An 18,509-nucleotide genomic window follows, 5' to 3' on the forward strand; every position below is an offset into this window, starting at 1 on the left:
GAACCTGCCTATCTGTTGTAGGGAGTCAGACCGTGCTTGAGCAATGACCCAAGACCAGAGTGGACGGGAGCCCTAATGCCATGAAGTCTCGGCCCTGGGATGACTCACACTCCAGCCAGAGAGAGGGACTCCCCCAAGCTGCCTCAGTTTAGCTTCTGATCAGGAGTCCAGTCAGTTCCATCAACTGGGGCAGGCAGAGGAAAGCAGAGTGGACCCATCCCTCCTTTTCCCATGCCCCAGGTCAGCCCTTTCCTGAAGGTCATGAACCAACAGCTCTCTTCCCGCCACAAACTCAATCTCCTGTTCCAGGTGCCCTGGGTGTCTGGGACCAAGTCTGCATTCCCAGCACCTGCTCATAGCCGGCTGTGGTCTTTCCAAAGCAGCGGGTGAGGAACATGGGTCTGCTTACCCGTGGAATATCCAGGTGCTGCACTCGTCAGCCTTGGTAATGTAATTCTCAGGCAGGAGTCCAGAGCAGCCGGTGGTTAAGGATGTGCCGTAGATCCAGCCCTCGCTGGTGCTGGTCTGCTCCATTGGAGACATAAAGATGAAGTCGCCAGGGACCAGCTCCAGCTCATCGTCATTCTGTGGAGTGTAGGGGTAGATGACCTGTAGCGTCTGGAAAAGGAAGAGAGGGAGGAGTCAGAGCCACATCGCACCCAGTCTGAGCACCCCTGGGGGCACGTCTATGTGTTCTACCCCAGCGCACACATCCAGATGTTGACATTACAGGTGCCCCTGGGGTCTGCAAGCTCTGAGTAGATTGGGACTCAGAACAGAAAGCGTGTCTTTTTTTTTTTTTTTTTTTAATCTCAGGGTATTGTGGATGTATGCCTGGTGCTGCTAGATGCTTCCAGACTTCCCTTCAGGCATTTCTTCCTGTCAGGATTCAGATACAGGTTTCAGAATTGTATCTGAAAGCCTGTAGGTGCTTACTAAGCTGCTGAATGGGGTTGGTTGGACCTGATCTCCCCTTCTCCGTCTGCTGCGGTAGACAACCTAACAGACACTTGAAACCCCACTCATGGAAAGCCAGTCTTCCATACATCGGTTACAGACAGTCTGGGTGGAGGCACTCTCCTGTAGGAAGGCTTTGGGGCCGAAGCATGTCCCTTTATAGGTCATTCTGGGGCTTCAACAAGACAAGTCTCTGCCTTCAAGGAGGTTTCCTTTTAAAAAAATTTTAATGTTTATTTTTGAGAGAGGAAGGGGGAGTGGCAGAGAGAGAGGAAGACACAGAATCAGAAGCAGGGTCCAGGCTCCCAATGGTCAGCACAGAGCCCGATGCGGGGCTCAAACTCAAACTGTGAGATCATGCCCTGAACCAGTCAGATGCTTAACAACTGAGCCACCCAGGTGCCCCTAAACCTACATTTTTAACAAAGACCTTGAAAGATAAATATCTTTGACTGCCATCAGTGTATACAGTATGGTTGTGTAACCAGCTGTCATCAGCAACCAGATGGAGACCACATGATTCTTCTCTGGGCTCATAAAGAGCCTTCAGAGCCAACCACAGGCCATACTGTTTGGCTGACTTACCTAGGTTTTGTGTTCTTTCCAGGTATACATAAACATCATTGGCATGAAGATACCTTGGAAAAACACATTCCTGATTTCTCATTAACAGTAAGTGCCCTCAATTGTAAGGAGAAAACTTCCTACCCTATTTATTTCACATGGGACACTGAGATGGAGATAATGTAACAGCTTCCTGAAGTTCTGAAGTCATACCGGCAGGCTAAATATTCTGGTTCCACCTTCAGGTTTTTAACTTTGGCCTCTGTTTTCTCATCTGCAAAATAATGCCTGGCTTATAAATGTTAATGAGACAATCTAGGAAACTCTTTAGGATGAAGCCTGTATCCAGAAGGTGAATCATTATGTCTATTGAACCATGACGTCTGATCTCCCTTCTAGTCTGACCCTTTGGATTGTATGCTCGTGAGCTAATCAGCTCTCCTCGTGTCTGGCAAGGTGACACATCAGAACATGTTTTAAAGAATTTCCTTCTGGAAGTCTCTAAGAAAAGGTGCTGGCAAAAAGATGTGATTTTTTTTCTAGAGAACTGAAGTAGAAATGGACAGAACCCCATTGTACTGCTGGATTCTGATTTTCCTTTCCCTTAGGCCACCCGTTTCTTCCTCTGTTTCTTTTCCAGTATCTTTCAGCTCAAGATAGTTGCCTCTGTCACAGTCATGCTCAAACCACCATTTCCGAACTAGCCAGGGAGATAGTTTCTGCTGCATTGTGAAAACAGCTTAAAGAAAGACAGAAACTCTCTAAGCTAGGTATGTGATGCTTCACCAAAAGGAACGCTCCTTCTCCGGGAATTGGGTGGAGAGAGGCACCGAGTCATGGGGGAACAAGTCGAAACTTCTGTCTCCTAGATACTCAGGCATAGCATAGTTTTGACTAATTAATTATGCCTTTGGCCCAGAAGTGTCTTTCCTTTGAGAAACTCAAAGTGATTCAGAGTGCTCATTCCTCCTATTGCTTGGTGGGGGCAGGGTGAGTATTCTGTCTACAGGTTACCTCCAGGGAAATCGAGGCACAGCAGAGGAGCGTAGGAGACCGTGTGTCCTAGGCACCGGGTAGTCAGGCGACAAAGAGCTTTGATTTATTGAATAAGCAGTATGATAATTAAGAGGTTGCAGCAAATCTAAGATTATAACTGGTGCCCATGTCCCCACAGACCATCCTGCTCACCAAAAGCTCACGCAGAAAGCCAACCTACATTTGGGAGATATCCGGATACATGCCTAGGTTTGTACTACATTATACTTTTCTTAACATTTTTTTAAGTCTATTTATTTTGAGAGACATAGACAATGTGAGCAGGGGAGGGGCAGAGAGAGAGAGAATCCCAAGCAGGCTGTGTGTCATCAGCACAGAGCCCAACGCAGAGCTCAAACCCACGAACCGTGAGATCATGACCTGAGCTGAAACCAAGAGTTGGACGCTTGACCGACTGAGCCACCCAGGTGCCCCTAAACTTACTCTTTTTATGTTTAGCATTGACCTGGAAGACTTGTTAGGTCTATCTCAAGTTTGTTCATTCCCTCATGCATGGCAGCTGCCATCCTATGCGAGGGTAGGAACCTAACATCATTGCCTTTGAAGCTCTTCATGCTCCTGACAACAGCAGTAGCTGCAACAATTTCATCTTGCACCCACCTGGGGCTATGTATTAGGGCCCTTCCATAATCTTATGTAGCCTGCATGACAGCAAGAGTCTAGCAAAATACTACTGCCATTGTCTGTAGGATACAACGAAGGATGGGAGAGTTCTAGAAGCTATGGAAGTGAACCTAACAACTGCTGAAGGAACAGAACCACGATCTGGAGCCACATGTGCTTCTTGTCCTTCTTCAGATTTCTATCGCTTGGTATGTGAACTGGGCACAGCCCAATGCCATCCCTAACACGGAGGACTGTGTGTAGCACAAAGAGGCATTTGCAAGTTGGAATCAAAGGGAAAACCAGGAGAGGGAAGAGACCTAGGAGTTTGCCCACGCATGGCTTGCTGAGTGCTCTTGTCCAAACCACCTTCCTTCTCTGGACATCTGTTGCCTCACTAGAGCGATCAATCAAACCCATCTCCTGGGGACAGGAGGCAGGCAAGGAAAGGTTTTTATACGCAGGGGGGCTCAGGTAAAGCCAAATGACCTCAGAGTGGGGGGCCTGTATCAGAAAGAACAGTAATAAATGAGCTTTTACAAATAAGAGATAAAAGAGGCCAAGTTATTTTTAGAAAATAATTCGTGTGGGTGCTTGCTGCCTCTTTCCCTCAGTGCCAATTGTGCTGAATGTGGGTCAGGCAGAAAAGCAATTACCCTCTGAGTTAACTGGAGGGCAGTGTTGATTAGAAGATATTCCTTGTAAAATTCCACTGCCACCTTCCCTCTCTGAGGAAGGTGACTTCTCACAGTCCATCTGCATGCACCCCTTGACTTTCTTTTTCTTCGTCCTTGTAAGGAGTCCAGTCAGCCATACCTCTCTCGTTATATTTAGGGCTCATCCTAAGCAATTCCAGGAGGTGTCAGAATTCTTAAGCAAGATCAAGCCCAGTCTCCTTGGTGTGTCTTTCCAGAAAGTTCCATCAAATGACTTGGAAGGAGGACAGGACATCCTGTCAGCAGGGTTGGACAAAGCTGCGTGTCCCTGACACTCACAGGCCCCATGCCCTGGCCCAGACCTTTGGTTCATGGGTCAGCTCTTCTGGACACTTCCAAGACAGTGATGAGATCAGCTGGTCTAGACCTTGAGATTTCAACTGTGTTTCATTTTTTCTTTTTTTTTTTTTTAATTTTTGATGTTTTATTTATTTCTGAGAGAGAGAGACAGCATGAGCAGGAGAGGGCCAGAGAGAGAGGGAGACACAGAATCTGAAACAGGCTCCAGGCTCTGAGATAGCTGTCAGCCCAGAGTCTGACGTGAGGCTCGAGCCCACGAACCGTGAGAATCATGACCTGAGCCGAAGTCGGACGCTTAACCGACTGAGCCACCCAGGTGCCCCTGTGTTTCATATTTTATAAAAGGGTAGGAGGGGGAGCACCTGGGTGTCTCAGTCAGCTGAGCGGCTAGCTCTTGATTTCTGCTCAGGGCATGATTTCACAGTCATGGGATCGAGCCCCGTGCCAGCCTGCTTGGGCTTCTCTCTCCCTCTGCCCCTCCCCCTGCTCACACAGGCATGCGCTCTCTCTCCAAACAGACAAAAAGCCAGTGATATTAAGAGGCTAGTTAATCTAAGAATAATATCTGTCTTTTTGCTGTTGAAAAATTGGAAGCAAATGAAATACGGTTTCCTATAAATGTATTTACACTAGATGACAACTTTTACACTAGATGACAAGTTTTTCATTCAACTGTGTGGTCTTTTTAGCTGGGCTACTTGTTTTATTCGTCAGAATCCCTGGGTTCTGCCTTTAGCTCTGGTCCTAAATTGCTAATCAGCTTTGGACCAGCTTTTCCTTAAAACAAAGGGCAATTATATGGAAACCAACTTGACAATAAGCTATATTAAAAAAAACACAAAGGGCAATATTACTCTTCAGAGTGGCATAAGCTTGTCCTGGAAATCAGTACCGATTCTCTCAAAGGAAGGATGCTAGGAGTAAGCCAACCTTTCCACGTGCACTGGGAGTCCGTGGTCCCACTCCTGCCTCCCAGCAGTTGCACATAAAGGGTCACAACATGTCAACTATGTTTTTATCTCATGTGTCTACTCTCTCTCCCCTGCTGGACTCAAACTCCTTGAGGACAGAACCACATTTTAAAATTCTAGTATGTTCCATGGTAACTTACAGGCTATAGATACTTAACAAGTATCTGTTAATTATGTGTTAAGAGCTGTTTTTTTGTGTGTTCTGTGTCCTCACCGAAGACCTGGATTAGGTCTTCTAGTAACACCACGAATAGAATTAAAATCTTTCCCAACATACTTTTCTATCCTCCCTTCTCACCTCTGTATCATTCCAGGAAGGTTGGCAGGGCAGACAGGGCAATGGGACTGTTATGCCCAGGAGTCACTAGGGACCCGGGGAGGAAGGGTGCAAGCTCTCAACTTCCCAAGGAAGCAGGCAGAGTCCGGAGGAAATTGTGGGTTCAGTGGACTCCGGGTCTGGTGCTCACTCCGCTGATTTCTTTTGGTCCCCATCTCCCTGCAACAGGGAGCCACAAGCGCTCCCGGTTCTGGCCGCACCCCTGTGCCTCTGGTAGTGTCAGGGGCCCCTGGGAGACCTTACCTCGTGGTTGGCAAACCGGATATCTCGTGAGAATATGGTAGCCACCCAGTCACAGCCAAGTTTGACATCAATGTTCTGGGCTAGTTTCTCCAGGGTGGGCAGGTGGCTGGCTTGGAAGTGGTAAGCCAGGGTCACGTGCAGCTGCTTCTTATGAGGTTCCACACGTACTTCTGGAAAAGGAGGAAGGGAACCGTTACTGGAATGCAGTCTGTATCGCCATGACGGAGACACCAGGATGAACACGGAAGGGTGCCTCATAAATGCCACCTCCCAAATGACTAAGGAGGGAGTCCCCTGGCCAGACAAAAGCTGCTGTTCTCCTTCAGAGCAGCAGAATCATGGGAGAGGAGGGTGTAACAGATCCTGAATCAGCCCTCAGTTTGAGAGGGAAAGAGCCACACTGGGCTCCCACCCAGCAGAGAGGTGAGTGTTTGGGTCCACTTTTCCTCCTAATAACACACGGATTACCAGCAGCCTGCCACTGAGGAAACCGAGACCTAGAAGGATGAGCAAATTCATGACAAAACAGAGATTCAGCAATTGTGTGCATGCGAGAGCTTATCACCTTCCTGTTGAAATCAGGTCTAGCTTCTAGGTGTTCTGACAGAGGAGCCAGGGGAAAAGATGGAATGTTTTCCAAGTCTAAATCAGGGCTTTCCAGGGTGTAAAACAGAATAATTCTGTTGTGGGGGCTGCCCCATGCACTGTGCAGTCTTTGGCCACATCCATGGCCCCTACCAACTAGGTTCTGGTAGTATCCCCACCCCCAAGTTGTGACGACCAAAAATGACTCCAGACATTGCCACATGTGCCCTGGGGGATAAAATCTCCCCAGCTGAAGCCACTGGTTTAAAGTATACAGGCTGTGGGGGCACCTGGGTAATGCAGTCGGTTAAATGTCTGACTCTTGATGTCAGCTCAGGTCATGATCTCACGGTTCATGAGTTCGAGCCCTGCATCAGGCTCTGTGCTGATAGTACGGAGCTGGCTTGGGATGCTCTCTCCCTCTCTCTCTGCCCCTCCCCTGCTTGTGCTCTCTCTCTCTCTTTCTCTCAAATAAATAAAATTAAAGCATATAGGCCGTTCTTGTAAGACACTGTAAGAAACAAACCTACGAGGCAATGAGTTATATTTCTCTTTTGTACACCTTTACATGGGGGAGATCCATCTACGGTCCAAGCTAGAACACTGCAGAAGATATAACCAGAAGGAACGTAGGGAATTTGTGAAAGTAAGGGGCTAGTTCATGTCCCAGGGAGACAGACCTAGCAGTCAGATCTTTTTCTGTTATATTACATCGTATTTTCTTTGGTGTAAGCCCTGCGTGGCAAGGCTTTCTGTGTCTCATTTGCAATGTATCCTCAGTGCTCGGCTCATGATACAAGCTTTTGGTATTCGGTCAATGATTGAATATTCATGTACGATAAATCTCCTTATGCCACTTAGGATGGAGGAGAACACTAAATCTACTTGCTCATGGACTCTGGGTCTGCAAAAAAGTCTAGAATATTGAAGCATAGGATCTAGGGCCAAGATGGGATGGCCCGCTGTCCACACAGGCAAGAAGCTGGACCAGCTACAAAAGGCAGGGTCACCTGGTTCTCCCAGTCACCACCAGGGGGCCACATGGGGGCAGCGAATGGGCCGGCCAAGTTCGAGAGAGTGGCCACAGATCAGTGGCTTTTGCCTACAAGGAAAGCAAGCAAGGGCCTCACCACCTCTCACTCATTATGTGCCTTAAGAGGCTGCCACAGCCCTGGCCGACACCCGCTTCTTACATTTGTGCAGGATTTGGGTTTTGTGGCTTTGATACCAGGTTTGTGTCTTGTGGGAGTTTTAGTGGTTTTGATAATAGCTACTGTGGGATGAAAAAGAGTCATCTCCCTGAGGTGGAGGGATAGGAACAGGAAGTAATTTGCCTTTCTATTATGTCATTTCTCTGAAACATTAAGCTCTGAAATGGCAGGCTCAAGCAAAGTCAGAAAGCAGAGCCTGGTCCCGGGAGAAGAAGGGGTGCCTGGGGAGGGGCTCTAAGGAGTACCCCTCCCTAAGTAGAAGAGGTATCTTAAGGGCCAGAGCTCCTCTGAGAGGAGAGACCCCCCTGCAATCCTGCTCAGTGACACTGAGCCTTTGCCACACTCTTTGATGGGGGTTTTTCTGGTGAAGAACGCTAAGCAAAATAGCAGGTGAGCTGTATAGGTCAAAGGCTGGGAGACCAAGGGGCAAACCGTGTGGCTTTACTCCAGTCTCTCCCATCTTCATCCCTCCTTGAAAGAGGGGAGGGGTGCAGGGGGTGCTGGCCAACTCAGGGCCTCCTCCAGTTTGCATTTGATGCTCAGATTCAGCTGGTCTGCTCACACCCAGCTCTGCTCTGGTTGGGGCAGGAGGGGGGCCTCTGCACACACTTTGTCCCTTCACCTACCCTGCCAGTCTGTGCAACCCTTTCTCCACTGTAGGGATCACCGTCGCCCAGCCCAGCATGCACATCCTTTTTTCTGTGAAGGGGAAGCCACTCCATCCTATGACGGCCTTTCTCTTCCCAGAGTTCTGTTAGCACAGGTACTTGAACCTGGACCTCTGGCCTGGAGAAATCACTTCATTGGCTTCTTCACGGATGAACACACCACGGTCCCTAATAAACACCCATTGATGGTGATTTCTCAAGGAAGCCAGCAAACACTACCCTCTGCCAACTCTTCCTCCTCTCGACCCCACCATCTGTCTGGCCTACTGCACATAAGGCTCACCTTGACCCAGGTGAGCTTGTCGGTACCTCTAAGCAGACAGGAAAGCTTTGGCAAGTTCTCCCCTTTGTCCCTTCTCCATGCTTCCCACCTCTAAGTCAACACCACATCTGTAGTATCGCTTAAGCTAATTCCTTTGATGGGAAACCTCAGTTGGCCTGAACTAAGACCTGCCGTGGAAAGAGCAAGAAACATCTGGAAGGGGTGACATTTCTGGATAGACTATCAAAGCTTTAGGGGCCCATCTAATGGGGTTCCGGGAGTTGTGGGACATGGGCCTGGCAGATCTATCATCTGATATGAAACAGCTCCACTCTGTTCTCTGTGCCATGTTACCCCCCTGAGCGCAGCCCTGGGTCCTCACAGAGTGAACTGGGAGACCCCGACAAGGGTCTTCATGGCAGGGAGGTTGGCAGGGAAGAGAGGTTCGTTAGCTCTGAACTAGAAAGAGACAGTGGTGCTACGGAGGGTGCACTGTGGCTTCAATGTGGAACAGTGATGGGTGTGCCTTCAACTTGGGTGTTGGGAGTAGACATTGGACGTTCTCTCAGAAGGCTTAGCAGAACAGTAGTTTGCTGTTTCTAAAAGGGAGCAATCAGGTGCCACAGGAAAGGCCCGTGTCTGGCTCTGTGCATTCCTGCAGAGGACCCTCCACCTCCCGGCACCAGCCCCGCCCTCCATAACTCCCTATCCCTTTCCTTCCTGATGTATGATTTAGAGCACCCATGGCTGGCCTGGCAGCTGGCAGCTCACCGGTTTTGGACGCAGCCTCAGCAGCAAAGTCAGCGGCAAACTTCTTGAGGACCTCGGCACTGTCTTCCTTCACGAAGAGGCCAATGAAGTTGGAGGAGGTATAGAGCTCCAGGGGCAGCGGGGCTGAGAACTTGCATTTCCAGCGACTGACCGTGGTTTGCAGGGCCTCTCCCAGGGCATCCACCTTGCTGTCCTCACACTGGCAGGGGAAACAAGATGCTTCATTCAGAGGGGAGGTAGAGGTCTACGCTACTGGACATTTGGCATCCTCTGCCCGGGGCTGGAGGTCAAGGACGCCATCCGTACACCCATCACTTATGTTTGTGAGGACGGAGGAGAACTGCAGGCTCCCAGTTATATGCAAATGGGTTATCTAACTGGTAAGTGCAACTGGGGCAATGGACTAACTCTTGCCTCCCGCCCTGCCCTGCTGTGCCCCTGGGCGCACCCAGGATGCGCGACTGGTCCAGGAAGAAAGGAAGAATGGGTGGGATGTGCCCAGAGAAAACAAGCGTCTCAGGGTAAAGGATGAACTTTCCATTGCTTTCAAATCATCTGTGCCTTTTCTATTCATCTTGGATGATCGGAAGTTGACTCGACTGCCAGTCTCATGAGAGCTCAGAGCTGTGACATCATCTTCCCACCCTCTTGGAGCGCTGGGGGAAAATGAGTGCCTCTAAAATTCTGAATGCTTTTGAGAAAGATCCGGGGATGACTAGGAGGAAGTGATAAGCATTTTAATTTGCAGAGGGAACGGTAAGAAAGAAGGTGTGAGGAACACTTTTTTTTTTTTTTTTTTTTTTGGTCTCAAAGAGGCAGAGACAATCTGGGGGAAAAATACCTCAAAATACTTTTCAAAAATGTTTCTTAAAGTGTTACCATTCTGCCTCATCGTGAATATACCTGGATAAGCCAATTCTGCTCCATCTCCCCAGAGATCTCAAGTAGATGAGAAGTATTTATATTTATTATACCGAGGGGGATTTAATTTAGTCCTTAAGTAAGCTCTGTGATAGCCAGGATTACAGATTAGGTAACTACGGCGGGTCACAGGTATCTCTGCTGTCTCTAGAAGTACCTGGTGAGACAAAACTTGTGGACAGGAGGGTCTGTGAGGCTAAAGTCACCTCCTGTGTCTGTAGAGCACATTTCTTGTTCCCAGCTCTCTAATTTCTACTCTTACCGTGGTCAAGGGTGGGACTGCTTTAGTTTCACTGTTGTGGCTGCCGGTCCAAGTCCTGACTCAGTGGGTCAGGCTTGTCCCTAGAGTCCCAAGGAACAGCAGTCATCGCGATGGTACATCCAACCCGGGGTGCTCCTGGGCCCCGACAGATATCACAAAGAGGAGCTAGGACCCTACATATTCCTTGAAGGTCCATCCAAGCCTAGGAGCCCGTGACTCTTTCTGCAAGCTCCCTGGGGGACTCCTGACTCTGACTCCAGGTCACAAGGTGCTGGCTGGGGTGCGGCAGCCAGGCTCCCGGGGGCAGGGGCTGGGGAGCTGAGGGTGGGGTCTGTGGCTCACCATGAAGAACTGGCAGAGGGTGATGTGGGGGAAGATGTTGTGGGCCTTGTTCTTCCCGCAGATCTGCTTCGACTGTTGCCAAAAGTCGGAGAGCTTCTGTGCTAAGGGGCCGGTGGGTCGGAGGTAGAGGACGTACTCCCGGGGCAGGGGGTCATCCAGGAAGGGGTCCCCGACGTGGGAGAACAACCTGCCAGAGAAAAGGGAGCCAAGGAGCCCCCGCTGGAGAACAATGGAAGGGAAGGAAAACCCAAAGAGACAGATCCGCCCTCCAAAGGCTCCATGCCCCAGGCACGGTGAGCGGACAGGTTTGTGTTTTTGTGCTTGAAAAATCCATTCCTAGGATGAAACCCGAGTGCCTCTAGACAGAAGGAGTCTGCCCTGAGCAGTGATGTCCTGTAAGGTGTTTTGGTTTTTGTTTGTTTGCTTTTGAAATTGATTCAGGAAGCACCCATACACTTAAGGTATATCTTTCAGTGAGTGGAGGGGGCGCAGATATTGTGTTAGGGGCTCTATCTTGGAAATGCTTTGAAGTAAACAGCTTTAAGGAGAAGCATGCCCTGCAGCCAAGACCCAGGAGGCAATAGGCTTGATAAACATGTCACGTGTCACATGGCTTGTCACACGGTCTTTTGACTCCCCCGCGCCCCCCCCCAGTCCATTAGAGAGAGGCTGCACATCTCTGCTCATCCACATACACTTAGAGTTAATTATATGCTATTTTCTCTATTTATTTATTTCATACCAACCAGTCACATGCTGCCTGAACACTTCTCCCTCCTGTGGATGCCAAGGCTTTTTGTCTGGAAGAAGAAATCAAATTTCTATTGTTAGTATTTTTAGCCTCCTATCAGCTTTTCTCACTGCTGTGGTGAGAGTGTGAAGGAGGCGACGTCAGAACCTCCTCAATGGTGTGTGGGGGTGGGGGTGACGAGACACCTGCAGCAGGACCCCCTCCCTCCACCAGGGTCAAAGCAAGGCGTATGGAAATTACGGCTTGTAATTAATTTCCGTGTAATTAGCACTGGATTTGCATGTGGCCCGACAGCCCTGCAGTCTATTTTCAGCAGTTTCCACATTAGAATTTTCTTTTTGCTTCCCTAAAGGTTGCATGTCTTGGTCCATCCCCTCCTTCCTTTTCACCCACTCTTACTGACCCAGATCCCCCCCTCCCACTCCCACCCCCAAGTGCTTTTTTATTTGCAGCCCCTTGGCAAAGCATGGTAGAAGCTGGGGCTGAAACCCACAAGGACATTCCCTTTGGTCCAGTTCAGTGACTCCTCCTGCCCACCTCCGGCCACCACCCACAGCCTCAGGCTAGATCTTTTATCTCCCCACTATTTTAGACGCCTCTGGGGACAAACAGGTTAAGAGTGTAGCCAGAGCTGTGCCTCCATTACTCCCCCTGCTGGAGTCAAAGCTCTATTACTGGAGGGGGCGGTGTCACAGGAAGGTGACAGCAGTGAGGCCCTGTGCACAAGCACGCAAGTGAGAGTGTCTCAAATCTCAGGTCTCTAAGAGCCAGATAGTTCTGTGTTTGTATCCAGCTTTGCCATCCATCCATTCGTTCTGCATTCATACTTCTGTTTGCTGAGAAATACATCCTAAAGTGCTACTGTTTTGTCAGCACTGTGCTAGGCTCTAAGAATACAGTGACAGACAAAACTACGGTCCCAACCCTCATGGAGCTTTGGGCGGAGCTGGCATGAAAACCTTGACAGATAATTACATTGGTGGTGAGTGCAATGAAGGGAAGGCATGGAAAGCCCTAAGAACATAGGACAGGGACACTGAACTTGGGCTGCGGGGTCAGGGAAGTCTTCACAGAAGAAGTGACATTTTGAGTGGGATCTGAATAGTGTAGACTCCTCTGGGCAGTGGTGGGTGGGTGGGGTGGTTGTGGTGGTGGCCGCTTAGTATATCTGTTCCATAGGTGTGTACATAAGGACCCTTGAACTCTTGTCTGACCCCATGGAGGTGATCAATAAATGGCCATTCCCATCCCTTATATGCTACAGATTCAGGTTCTTTCTTACCCAGGGGGATCTCAGGTGAGGGGAGTATTTTTTTTTTTAAAGTTTTTTCTTCATTTCTGACAGAGAGAGAGACAGCGTGAGCAGGGGAGGGTCAGAGAGAGAGGGAGACACAGAATCTGAAGCAGGCTCCAGGCTCTGAACTAGGTGTCAACACAGAGCCCGATGCAGGGCTTGAACCCACAAACTGCAAGGTCATGATGTAATGTAATGTGCTCAAAGCAGCCTGGCCCTAGCAGTGGCCACAGCCCAAAGATCAATTAAACACCTTCTCCTGCATGAAATTCTGAGCACGAACACCGTATGATCAGGATTAAGACATCTACACAGGTAAGTATAACAGCATTACGGAAGCAAGCCAGACAGACCCATCTGAACCCCTCAGAACAGAAGCTGGTGCAGAAAAGGCTGGAGGGGCGCCTGGGTGGCTTAGTCAGTTAAGCGTCCGACTTTCGCTTAGGTCATGATCTTGCGGTTCGTGGGTTCGAGCCCCGCATCGGGCTCTGTGCTGACTGCCAGCTCAGAGCCTGGAGCCTGTTTCAGTCTGTGACTCCCTCTCTCTCTGACCCTCCCCTGCTCATGCTCTCTCTCTCTCTCTCTCCTAGAAATAAAAAAACAAAAAAAAACAAAAAAAAAAAACATTAAAAAAAAAGGCTGGAAACACAGGGACTCCCTCTCCCCACACCTTAAGGTGCTTAATTGCTGCCATGGTGCCCACTTATTAGAGCCACACGTCTTATAACTTTTTTTTTCTTTTTGGATGCATAAGCCACGTACCCACTAAAGAATGCAAATCATGGTCTTTTAGGTTAGAATCTCTGAGGAATTAAATTTGCCAAAAAAAGACCCATTGTTGCAAAGAACCAGGAAAAGAAAAAACTCATTTGTGATACAATGTCCTATTTATATAAAGGATCCAAGTTCTTTTTTTTTTTTCCCCAGGCCCTTCCTCCAGTGAAATATATCTGACTGCAATTTAATTCATTTTTCCTTAAGCACCAGGAGTATCCTCTTGAAATGAAAGATCTAATTAAGTTATGGTCCCGTAACTCAAAAAACAGTTTTTGGGGAGGGCTCGAAGATATAATCGAGAAAGATAATGAAAGGTTTGGGTGACAGGGCTCTGATGAAAGGTTAAGAAAACCCAAATTCTTCTTTCTGAGGAAGACAAGTCTGAGAAATCTTCAATTTTATGGATGGTTCTCGTATCTGATGTACCTTCTCTAGCGAGAGCCAAAGTAAAATCAGCTTTGGCTAGAGCACAAAGGGCTCACGCTGGATACCTGAAAGAAGTTTCTGGAGGGGCGCCTGTGTGGCTCAGTCGGTTAAGTGTCCGACTTCGGCTAAGGTCATGAATCTCACTGTTTGTAAGTTCGAGCCCCACATCAGGCTCTGTGCTGACAGCTCAGAGCCTGGAGCCTGCTTCCAACTCTGTGTCTCCCTCTCTCTCTCTGTCCCTCCCCTGCTCACACTGTGTCTCAAAAATAAACATTAAAAAAAAAGAACTTTCTGGAAGCAAGGTGTGAAAGTGAGATACCTTGTTTTTTTTGTTTATTTTTTTGGTAGCGGTGGGGAGAAAGTTTCCAGAAAGCCATTACTGATCTAAAGCAGAGACATGGGATTCTCTGGGCGACAGGAGTAAAATCCCCACTTCCCCAGGGTCACGAGCCATAGGCAGGGTTCTGCTGCTCCTTCCTGCACCGCCAGGCTGACAACGGTTTGGGTTGAGTCTGTTCCCAGCACTCTGCCCACAGAACAGACTGAACACGGGGAGTGGTACGGCACATCTCCTCCCCACCCCCCTGCCGCAGAAAGACTGTTGCCATAGAGCTCCCACCTCCACGGCCCATCAGTGGGGCCAATGCCAAGAACAGTGGGGTGTGTGGTAAGGACCCCAAACACCAGGCTGAGCCTGAACAGCTGCTACCCTTGGGGTGACTCAGAAGTTGGCAGACTGTCGGAGAACCCTGGGCAGATCAAGGCAGGGTTTAAACTTTAAAAGGCGAATGCTCCAGCCGTTAGATTATAGCAGCCGATTATTCAGATGAGACCTTTGTGATTGGACTTGGTGGGACATGGGAAATGTTGCAGTTCTGTTACCAGAGAGCACAAATTTCACCTCTGATCCGTGTCCTAACCTTCCCCGTTATGTCTAGGGTTCATTCTTAGCAGAAGGTGGGAAGAAACAAAACAAAAACCAAAAAAAACCCCAAACAACAACAACAACAAAACAATGCAAACTCTGCTGTCCTACTCATGGTGGGGAAGAAGACCACCAATCAAATCAAAACGATGGCTCGCTGGAAACTCAGGCAAGCATCTGCGAGGGCATTGGCTCAGATGGGAGGAACCAGCAGACCCCACCGATGGCCTTGCTTCACTCTGCCTGGGATCCCTCTCACCGTCTGCCCTCAGCTCTCCTGGATTTTAGGTTCCAGCTCCGTCTGGCCCCAGGGCCACCACTCGACCCTGCCACCACCAGGGTCACAGAGAGGCCCTCAAGTCTTAAAAGAGGTTGAAAAGGAAATATCCCTTTCCGGTTTGCCTAAGACAAAGGGCATTCTTTCCTCCCTGTCTCCTCCCTTCCTTTCTTTCCTCCCTCCTTCGCTTCCTTCCCCAGCAACTCTTACCAGGAAACCAAATGAAAACCGAAAACAAAACCAATGGTTGAGATCAGAAAGCTCCACTCAATAAAGCTTTGTCAGGGTCCTTTTGGGAAGACCCTCGCCTCTGGGTCCTGCGGTTGGGTTGAGGCCTGACTGTGTGGATTCAGGCCAGCCCCGTGTCCCAGGATGACTCCTGCTCCCTCTCGGAAGCACAGGTTTTGGACTGGACTGGACTGTTCTGGTCCCTCCGGCCGGTCTCCTCTGCAGCCATCCTCAGCCAAACACCAGCCACATGTCAGGCACTGTATTATCACTGGGCTTACAGAGCAGAGGAACGGGGGTTTCTGGGACTGGGGTGCTTAAACTGTACGCCAAGCTACCTGAGGTGGGGACCCCACAGCAAACTATAAGAGGTGCCATGGGATCTTCTATATTTTTGAGGGAAACACAGCCAGCCTCATCATCTGTTGGACATCCCGTAAGCCACTAACATGAGAGAGGGAGTTTCACGATTCAATTGTGTTGCATTCCTCTTGATGTCATTTCTTTGTGAAGCTGGAACTTTGGTAACTGCTGTAATAGGAAGTACCCAGGGAAAACCAATGTGGAGCAGGAAACGAGTGGCAGTGTCCAACCTGATTCTAAATTTGAACAGGTGTGTCATGCCCAATACACACACACATACACACACACACCATTAATAAGGAGTTGTGGTCATTTCAGAGTGAATTAAAAATACTTTTTTTCAGGGCACCTGGGTGGCTCAGTTAGACATCCCACTTCGGCTTAGGTCATGATCTCACAGTCCATGAGTTCAAGCCCCGAGTCAGGCTCTGTGCTGACAGATGGTGTTGAAGCTGACAGCCTACTTCGGATTCTGCATCTCCCGCTCTCTCTGCACCCCCACCCCCACTCAAAAGTAAATACTAAAAAAATTTTTTAAACCCTTTCTTTCAGTTCTGTGTATTTTTCACATGGCTCTTAAGTTGTTAGGGGATAAATACTCATTATGTTGTTTGGATCCAACAGCTAAATAAAAAGAACTATGAGGTATTTATTACTGAGATGGTACAGGAATGTTGTCAGAAAAGTTTGGGAATATGTCCTGAAAGAATGACACTCGCCAGGATCTTAGAGGTACCGCAAGAGCTGGTTACAGAAAAAGAGAAGGGCATTTGACATGGAGAGAATGATAGGAGCTAAGGTATGAAGGCAAAGAATTCAGGGAAATTAGCTTGGGGACACTAGAGCAAAATGGTAGATCTGAAAGAAGGTTCAAGAAGCTGGAAAGGTAGGCAGAGGACAGCTCACAATAAAACAATAAGCAACATATATACTACTAGAAAAGGAAGTATATTCCCTCAAAGTAGTAAGAGCTTGATTCAATGAAGCGGGGCTTTCCAATTAAGTGAAGTTGTTCTGTCCTTGGCTTTGCATTGCTGGTCAGCACATCTTGTGGCCTACAGATTGTATATGCTCTTACATTGGTTCCCTGTGACCGAAAACTTCATTATGTAGGAAAAGAGAAGACAGGAGGTCACGTCTATAATCCTCCAAGTGGATGAAACTCCCCATGCAATGAAAATTCTATCGTTCCTCCATTGGCTAAGATAATCTCAAACATTAGAAATATTTAATGCTAGCTGTAGGGTTAAAAAAAAAGTTTTCAACCTCCAGGATACCAGTTCTTAAATTTTCCACATCTAATACTTTGAATTCAATTAAACGATGACCTAATTAACCAGATACCTTATTCTCTTTCCTCAGAATTAGTTTAATGATCTGCACTAGACTGGGGAGCGAGCAAACTTAGGGAGAACCTAGCTTCTATTTTTCCTGGTCAGAGAGTCCAGTCCTATCAAGGGACCACTGGTCCCCCTAAACAATATTGAGGGATTCTTTTAGGGTATATTTGAAAAATAGACACTGTTTTGTAGTGTGGTTTTAGGTAGAAATATCAGAGGCTTTTATTGTGCTGTGTGGAGAATGTCTTCCACAGTGCAGACCTTCAGCAGAGAATTTGAGGTGGCTTAACGACTTGCCTGAGGCTGACGGCTATCCTGAGAATAGAGCCAAGCAGGTGACTCTGTATCTATAGGTTGGCCCAGCAGGCGAAAAGTAGTCAATAATGACTGGAGGCCTTCCAGGCACTGGGTGCTTCACAGGCTTTAAACCCGCATGAAAAATGGTGAAAGCAGTGTTGTTAAGGAGCCTCCCTGGAACTGGGCAGCTCTCGCCTGATAGGCCAGCTGTTCGGTCATCTCTGTGGTTTCCCAATCCAGGGGTTGCTTCCACAGGCTGTGGCTGAGCTCTGAATCAGTGAAAGAAGTATACTGAATAGCTGACGCCCTGAGCCTAGGGCCCTGGGAAGCATTTCTGCAAACTGCCTCCAAAATTCCTCTTCTCTGGAAGCCCAGGGTGGAGTGGCCCCTACCCTGCTGGTTGGGAATGGCCGTGGGCATCTGCTCCTGCCTTCCAGGTCGGAAGGGGGTTTCTTGGTAGAAGAGGGAGGTGGAGATGCTGAGAATATTAGCATCTGTCTTCTTGTGCATTTACCTCAGCTCAATCAGCAGAGTCTTCCCTCTTTTCCTCCACATAAAAGTGAGTCAAACCAAACCTATTTTTTGAAGGAGCAAGTCTAGACATGAAGAAAGCTTTTATGACTAAAAAAAAAAAATCCCTTCCCCAAACCCCTGCTAATCTATAAAGGAGAAGATCCCCCTACCTTAATATCTTTTCTCTATGCATCAGAAATGACTTGCTTCTTGGGCTATTGCTTAATACCCACTCCTCTCAGATTCTAGCCTTCTCCTCTGGTGAAGGTTTGCTTCTGCCTCAAACTATAATCAGCCTGCTTCTGTTTTCTCTTCTGTTGGGTTTGGTTGATCCAGCGAAGGGGTATCGTCCACATGCAGAGCAGAAAGGTGTGAGGATGGGATGGACACAGAATATGGAGCAGACATGAGTCCGGACACTCTAGGGGCCAAGGATGGGAGATGCTTACAGAGCAACCAACTTGATACCCTGAACTCACATACAGCTCTTGTCATCCATCACTGCCCATTAATCGATACTTCATTTTCTGACTGAAGTACCCTCTCAGC

The 18,509-nt window shown here is 48.4% G+C and overlaps 1 protein-coding gene across 1 annotated transcript in view; it reads right to left on the reverse strand.

Annotated features, from left to right (window-relative positions):
• UBASH3B (ubiquitin associated and SH3 domain containing B) overlaps positions 1-17,957 on the reverse strand; it is a 41,851-nt gene extending 23,894 nt beyond the window's left edge. Inside the window, exons 1-7 of the mRNA XM_077763052.1 lie at positions 17,840-17,957; positions 15,202-15,268; positions 11,516-11,569; positions 10,770-10,956; positions 9,245-9,443; positions 5,748-5,917; positions 410-618 (exon numbers count right to left, since the gene is read on the reverse strand). Of these exons, the coding sequence (XP_077619178.1) occupies positions 410-618; positions 5,748-5,917; positions 9,245-9,443; positions 10,770-10,956; positions 11,516-11,569; positions 15,202-15,268; positions 17,840-17,957 (1,004 nt within the window). The remainder of the gene's footprint in view (positions 1-409; positions 619-5,747; positions 5,918-9,244; positions 9,444-10,769; positions 10,957-11,515; positions 11,570-15,201; positions 15,269-17,839) is intronic.
• Between the last annotated feature and the right edge of the window lie 552 nt (positions 17,958-18,509).

This window comes from Crocuta crocuta, unplaced genomic scaffold (assembly GCF_008692635.1).
Source record: "Crocuta crocuta isolate KB4526 unplaced genomic scaffold, BGI_CrCroc_1.0 scaffold316, whole genome shotgun sequence".
Lineage (NCBI taxonomy): Eukaryota > Metazoa > Chordata > Mammalia > Carnivora > Hyaenidae > Crocuta > Crocuta crocuta.